Raw genomic sequence first — 7,022 nt, 5'->3', positions numbered from 1 at the left:
GTGAACACAGGGGCTTGAGCTTTAATATGTGGTGCTGCATCTGCTCAGCATTTGGTCGCCAGAATTAAGCATCCTGTTAAATATCTCAAAGCATATAAAAAAATATTTCAGCTAAGTTTGCGTACAACAGCAAATCACACATGACTTCCTGATCAAATACCATCTGTTTACCGTCTGGACGACAATGCAGATTAAAACGTCTCCTTAGAGTCACAAGAGGAGGACGCAGCAAGTATGATTTCAAAAGTGTAAGAAATACAAAAGGAAAGAAAGAAGCCTTTGTCATCATTTACCAGTCAAGTATGTAATCGAGACAAGAGGATTTCCCTTAACGACAGCACCGATCAAACCTTTGACAAACCAACATTGAAAAAAAACACACAAAAAAACTGTCGGCCTCACTGATGACCACAGTGAGGTAAAGGCTCCTCCTCTTACTACTACTGCACAGATCTGGTCGCAGGAGCAGTCATGTCATTAGACGGAGGCGCCCTCTGTGGGCGCCGTGGCTGCTGTCTTGTTGTCATCAGGCTTCATAGCTGGGAAGAGCAACACCTCCTGTAAGAGAACAACACTGTCACCTGAGGGTTTCAAGTCTTACAGCTCGTACATAAAAGGAGGACCACTGTGACAGGACCACTGTCTGACAGATGTTGGCAGCTGAAATGTGTGCAAGAAATGTGCTTTCTTGATGACATCTCTTTGACCCAGTGTTCCTTCTGTCCCACTAATCATGTGTTCTGTGTTTTTTTAAGTCTGAACAAGCCTGAAATCCTAATGAGGACAACGCAGCTATGTTAACAATTACAGCCATGCAAACAAACATTTGCATTCAGTGTTAATCACCAAAAAGCATTGCGTTTATTTCTGAGGTCTAATAAACTAGCCTTGTACACTGAAAAAAGCCACCGGGTCCAGTGGGACAGCCTGGTATTTTGTGGGATTATACAGAGTGTTGAGACATACTAAATATCTCTCTGGCATTCTAAATAGTATGGTAGTATGGATATTGGAACGCAAAGATTGCTGCATATTTCGGCAAATTCCCACTTACTGTTGATCAGTAAACCCATTGGCCCTTGTGAGCATGCTCATACAGGGGTACGAGAAACAAAAAAGGCGACCCACTCATAGAAAAACAGCTACAGAGCAATAATGGAGTTCAAAATGCCACAGTTTACCTTTAATTCTCACATTCAATCTATATAGTATTTTGTCATTGCGGTAAGTCTGCTAGCATCATGTTTCTTATGACAGCTTTACCTTGATGTTGTTGGAGTCCGTGAGGAACATGGTGAGACGATCGATGCCCATCCCCCACCCGGCAGTCGGTGGTAGTCCATATTCCAGAGCTGTGCAGAAGGTCTCATCGATGAACATGGCCTCATCATCACCTTCTGCTTTGGCCTAAAGGAGATCCACCAAAAAAACTTATTAACATGCACCAATATATACACTCACAGTTTAACAATACATAGCCATAACTGACATATTGTGACTATGAACCAGAACAAACAAATATATACTGATAAACATACCATGGCTTGTTGCGCGAAAAGCTCCCTCTGTCTGATTGGATCATTCAACTCAGTGTAAGCATTGCAGATTTCCTTCTTCATCACAAAAAGCTCAAAACGCTCCGTTAGACCTTTCTCTGTTCTGTGCCTGTAAATAGAGGAAGCGTTAGTGTGAACCTGAACATCACATCTTCAAAAGGATAAATGTGAGGCTGAAATGAGGCGTTTCTCACCATTTTGCTAAGGGACTCATGATTTGAGGATGTTCACAGATGAATGTGGGGTTGATACAAGTTACCTCAAGGAAATCTCCAACCATCTGTAGGGGAAAATATACAAGTAAATACCTCCATCGTGAAAAAAATCAACTGTTAATGTTCATCAATGTAGCACCTTGTCAAGGAGGCGGGCAGTGGTTCTTGGTGGAGGGCAGTCAATTCCTTTCTGTGCGCACAGGTCATCAAAGAATTTACGTGTCTCTGAAAACAAAAAAATTAAAGAGAAACATGGAGGAATCTGCTGGTAGAATAATAATACAAATATAGAAATGGCATGAAGACAAACCCCTGTATTTGTGAAAAATAGAGAATGTTACAGAAGCAAAAGCTACTTTCACATTTCAGAGGCAGTTGTCACAAAGTCCATCTCTACATTTCGACAGGCTCTTACCGTCACTGTCGTAGCTGTCAGTAGGAGGGAATTTCACTCCCATGATCTTTTCGAGGTCATGTGTCATGCTCACTCTTCTGAATGGCGGCGTGAAGTCAATCTCCTGGGCCTGTCCCTCTGGGCCATCAGGGTGATAAGTCAACTTGTATCCTCCAGTGATGTGTTTCACCATTCCTAAAGCAAAGAGGGGGTGTCGCTGAGTTAAATAGGAGTTTTTCTATGTGTGAAGTGAAGTAATGAAGCTCCTTTCATGGCATGCATTACAATCATGCATGTGATTGTAAAGACAAGAAATGGCAGGTTAGAGGGAAAGGATATCAGTTTCATTAGTCAAATAGAATTTAAAAAGACACACAGCAAAGGCAATCCAAACAAATCAAGTAAAATATTAGCAAGACTGCCGACATTTTTTTTGTCCTAATTACTGTTTTTTTTCCATTGGTATAGGTGCAACTATTAGGTTTAACTATTTTTCACTAGGCTAACTATGTTTTACTTACCCGAGAGTAGTTTCTCTGTAATATCCATCAAGTCATAGTAATCGGCATATGCCATGTAGAATTCACAGGTGGTGAACTCTGGATTGTGAGTAAGATCGATGCCTTCATTCCTGAATTGACGACCAATCTCATACACTCTGTCCATTCCTCCAACCACAAGCATCTGTGAGAAAAGTTTGATATGCAGCATTAATATTTAGACATGTAATAAAAAAACTTGATATACAAATAATGTATATATTTCTGTACAAAACTTTCACAATATATAAACAAAAAAAAAAAAAATTGATTACTGAGAGGAATGGGAAGTGATGGATGAATTATGAAAAGTGTATCACCTTGTGGTAGAGCTCAGGTGCAATCCTCATGTAAAGGTTCATATCCAGCTCATTGTGGTAGGTAACAAATGGACGGGCAACTGCTCCACCAGGAATAATGTTCATCATTGGTGTCTCAATCTAAAAGTAACAGCAAACAGGATTCGGCAAAGCTGCACCAACTAATTCTATGCTCTTTAATGCGGAACATATACTCTCAATACACTACAGACACCAACTCTTACCTCCAAAAATCCCATCTCGTCCAGGAACCTGCGCAGGTATGTAATGATTTTGGAGCGAGTTATGAACTTTTGCCTCACGTAGTCATTGAGAATTAGATCCAAGTAGCGCTGGCGGAATCGTGTTTCCTTCGAGAGAAAGATTACACAGTGATGAGAAAAAAATACTTCAAAATTGTCTGTTGTATTGACTGGTCACCTTGTTCTCTCTCTTTCTCTCTCTCCGTGCTCCAGCCATGTCAATATGTTTTTCACATTCATTCTGGAGGCCTTTTTCTAATTTCAAGGGAAGAGGCACTACAACCTCTGGCAAATCTTGTGAATCTTTAAGATTTTTCGTGACAAGGCCGTGGCAGACTTGTCTACGTGATGACCTTTCAGTCTCACTGAATGCACTGAAAATAGTGATACATAATAACTAATGTTTCTACTTTGTATCGTCCATCCTCACTTTGTAAACGTGGCATTTGCAGAAATGTGTGAATGTGTCTTTTTGAGAAAAAGGCCCGGGTGCAATGCGTCTCTCACTAAATGTATGTACAATCACAATGAGCCATTACCTTGTCTTTGAGGCCAAAGTGGAGGTGGGGCAACATGTGTAAACACGGTGATAGTAGGGTAATTTCCACGGGAATGATGCTCAACTCCCCCTTTTTTGTCTTCCCTGGGTTACCACGGACACCGATGATATCGCCGCGGCGCAGTTTGTTGTTGACAGCCAAAAACGCGTCCTCAGACTTGTAAGTTCTGACAGAGTAGGAGAAAATATGCAGAAATTAAATCCCTGCATGCTTAATCGGCCACAGAAAATGTACAAACCATTTCACAACACAAAAATGTGACGATACAAATAATCTGTCAATAAATCTTGTCTTGAGCGGTTCTGCTGTCTTTTGGCTGCAAGTAGCTGATGAGTTCCCCGAGTAATGGTACAGACATTTGTTTCAATAAGAACTACATCAGTGTGTGACAGCATAAAACCTAAAATGTTTCCCCCACGCTCTTCTTTTTTGGTTTAACCTGATCACAGGCTGTTCAGCAATGCATGCAACTCTGTACGACTCTTTATTTGCCTGCAGTTATGATGCCGAAAAAAATGATGTAGTTTGACGGTGGCCATCATTCTGTACCTTGAGGTCGCCATGACTTGCAACTTGACGCCTTCCCCTCGCAAGTCGTAGAAAATTAGCTTGGCTCCAGAAGCTCTCTTGGCATGGACGCGGCCTGTAAATAATACAACATGATTAACAGGGCACCTTCTGTTGGGGTATAGTACACATACATACCGGAGATAAGGCTGGCAGAATCAATTACTTTTCTTATATCACGTCTTAAAACCCATTTTTATAGAATTGCTATGAAGTGATGTTGTCTTTTTAGGTTTTAATTTTTATGATCTATTATGCATCTTTTTGGTTCCTATGGTTTTGTTTGTATATTTTGTATATTGTTTTCTTTTGGGCTATTTGTTTAGTTTGGTTGTGTTCAATGCTTTCATGGTAAGGTCTTTTTGTTTGCAGCCATTTGGTTGTGTTTGTGCTTTGTATATCTGTAAAAGCACTTTGTAAACCCTGTTTTTAAAAGTGCCATATGAATAAAGTTATAATTATTATATAAAATATAAGATCTTAAAATATTACGTTACCTGACACATTGAGAACAACATCTGTCAGCTGATCTCCAGGCTGTAGATGACTGTATTTCGTGATAAACTCTGTGAGTGACAAGTCTACATGATACTTGTGAGGGTAAGGGTCCTCTGCTGTGCCCTTCAGTTCCTGGATGGCCTGGGTGCGGATCTTGTAGTATTGCTATGCCAAAGGGAAACGATTTATATTTATAAATAAATTATCAACATATTGAAAAGGTATAAGAAATCTCAGAGTAAGGTATATGATCAACAGAAAAATCTTACATTTGGGTCAAGTGTCTCCTCATCCAAAGCACACACATTTTGAACTCCTTCTTCGTCGTTGGACTCTTTCTTTTGGTCCAACTGCTCTTTGACCTTGGCTTCTTTCTCGCTCGCCTTCTTATCAGCTTTCATTCGTCTCTTCTGCTCACTGACAGGGAGAATTGAAGTTGAGTCATAGGATAGATATAGTTTGCAGTGAATGATGCAACAACAAATGAAATTGCATGGATGTTTAAACGGTTTAGGATCAAATAAAAGTGTAGTTATGTGGGAAATCATATATTTGTGTGCTGTTTTTTTTAATTCTCGTATTTCATGTGTTTAAGATAACAACAATCCACACAATCAACTAATAACAGAGACAAACACTCATGCAAAAGGGAAAGGGGACCACATTTTCTCTGATGACAAAAGGTTGGTTGATTTTCTCATTGGAATGGAAATCCACCAACCTTTTGTCACCTCTCCAGCGAATCCCGTAAAATTGAGTTGAGACTGCATCGGTACACGGGGCAGCACATTTGAACAACTGTCCCCTGACCCCAAAGGCTTGACACAGCTGCTGCCTGGCTGCCCTGACCAGACACAGCATGCTGAGTTACCAGTCAGCGGCCAAACCTGAGAAAATGGACAGACAACGTATTTTACATACAACAAAGGCTGTCTTTGTTTGGCAACATATAAAGTCCCTACAGTGTCTGCAGAGACACATTTAGCTAGGGGAGTGTCAGAGGTAACATACCGTTACTGCTAGCAAGTAACGATACAGGAAGTCAAGAAAGACGAAGGGCAATGCAGTCAGCGTGATTTAGGAATCGTATAGACTCTTACATAACCCTGAAATACAAAATAAAGTGTTCTACCAGAGTAGCATTATTAAATATACCATATGTTAAGTTCATTATCAAAGTTAATGAAAAGAAACCAATAGATTTTACAACCAACGTGTGGTTTATTTGATCGTATTGTGGATCTTGTAGTTTTACCGATGAGTAACCGGCACTCTCGCGCTTGGCTTCAGCTCATGTCCAGGACTTCAACTACCAGAGACACAACCGAACTGCATCCTGGGACGTACAGGCTCGTGGTCGCCACCATATGGAGCGTGGACGTATCCCTCACTTCAAAATCGTCCTCTGATCTGATGCAACACTTAATAAAATTGCCTCACTAAAATGAAATGGTCACAACTGCTAAAACAACAAAGTATTTGACGGAAACGACACCGAGTCGAGAGCCGAGAATAGTTAACCTGCGATGGAAGGCAAGATTAAGCTCACTTTTTGCTGAGTTTCTGTCCGTCCAACGCTGTACCGTCAGCCATGTTGTCGATGCTGCTCTCACGAAGATATCACGTGCACGCGCCGCGATAAGGCGAAAACTTAATGGTGCGTTTGGTTGTCTGTCGGAAGTCAGTAAACGGGAATACTTCAATGAAGAACACGCTACTAGTATCACGAGGACTACAACTACCAGAGACACAACCGAACTGCATCTTGGGATGTGGAAGCTCGTGGTCGCCACCATATGGAGCGTGGACGTATCCCTCACTTCAAAATCGTCCTCTGATCTGATGCAACACTTAATAAAATTGCCTCACTAAAATGAAATGGTGTATGGAAGCCCATTCCCGCTCACAAAAAAATAAATTAAAAAAAAGCCTTTTTTTTGTTCTCTTTTTTCTTCCGTTGACTTTAAAAAAGGCAACAAAAAAAAAAAAAAAAACGTTTCATTCCAGAAGAGAAATGAGAACTTGACTACCGACTACAAATGTCAAAATTACAGTTACAGCCTAAATATAATTGTAGCTAATATATGTACACACAAAGTACATTGTTGTCCTTCCATTGACCATTTTAAAG

At 40.6% G+C, this 7,022-nt stretch overlaps 1 protein-coding gene across 3 annotated transcripts; it reads right to left on the bottom strand.

The window, feature by feature from the left end:
* Positions 1 to 278: 278 nt before the first annotated feature.
* On the bottom strand, positions 279 to 6,588 carry kars1 (lysyl-tRNA synthetase 1). 3 transcript variants are annotated; one of them, XM_068596057.1, is made up of 15 exons: positions 6,441 to 6,550; positions 5,613 to 5,778; positions 5,161 to 5,308; positions 4,891 to 5,056; positions 4,376 to 4,469; positions 3,806 to 3,992; positions 3,249 to 3,374; positions 3,025 to 3,144; positions 2,687 to 2,849; positions 2,187 to 2,360; positions 1,911 to 1,996; positions 1,751 to 1,836; positions 1,539 to 1,665; positions 1,264 to 1,407; positions 279 to 558 (listed from the first exon to the last, which is right to left on the bottom strand). In XM_068596057.1, exons 2-15 carry the CDS (start codon positions 5,750 to 5,752, stop codon positions 478 to 480), a joined length of 1,842 nt encoding a protein of 613 aa, XP_068452158.1. In that variant the 5' UTR covers positions 5,753 to 5,778; positions 6,441 to 6,550; the 3' UTR covers positions 279 to 477. The 3 variants fall into 3 exon arrangements, with proteins under 3 accessions (XP_068452158.1, XP_068452159.1, XP_068452160.1); XM_068596058.1 differs by lacking the exon at positions 5,613 to 5,778 and having other exon boundaries at positions 6,441 to 6,588; XM_068596059.1 differs by lacking the exons at positions 4,891 to 5,056; positions 5,161 to 5,308; positions 5,613 to 5,778; positions 6,441 to 6,550 and adding an exon at positions 4,532 to 4,631.
* Positions 6,589 to 7,022: the final 434 nt, after the last annotated feature.

This window comes from Clinocottus analis, unplaced genomic scaffold, assembly GCF_023055335.1.
Source record: "Clinocottus analis isolate CAN_PGR_092001 unplaced genomic scaffold, fCliAna1.0.p SCAF_33, whole genome shotgun sequence".
Lineage (NCBI taxonomy): Eukaryota > Metazoa > Chordata > Actinopteri > Perciformes > Cottidae > Clinocottus > Clinocottus analis.
The sequence above is the reverse complement of the archived record's forward strand: the minus strand, read 5'-3'. Positions and strand labels throughout refer to the sequence as shown.

Coding starts and splice junctions, on each gene's coding strand:
- kars1 (XM_068596057.1), bottom strand. CDS start 5,752: ATGCTGTGTCTGGTCAGGGCAGCCAGGCAGCAGCTGTGTCAAGCCTTT. Junction 3,993..4,375: donor CAAGTCATGGCGACCTCAAG/GTACAGAATGAT, acceptor CTACTCTGTCAG/AACTTACAAGTCTGAGGACG. Junction 1,408..1,538: donor TTTTCGCGCAACAAGCCATG/GTATGTTTATCA, acceptor GATCTCCTTTAG/GCCAAAGCAGAAGGTGATGA.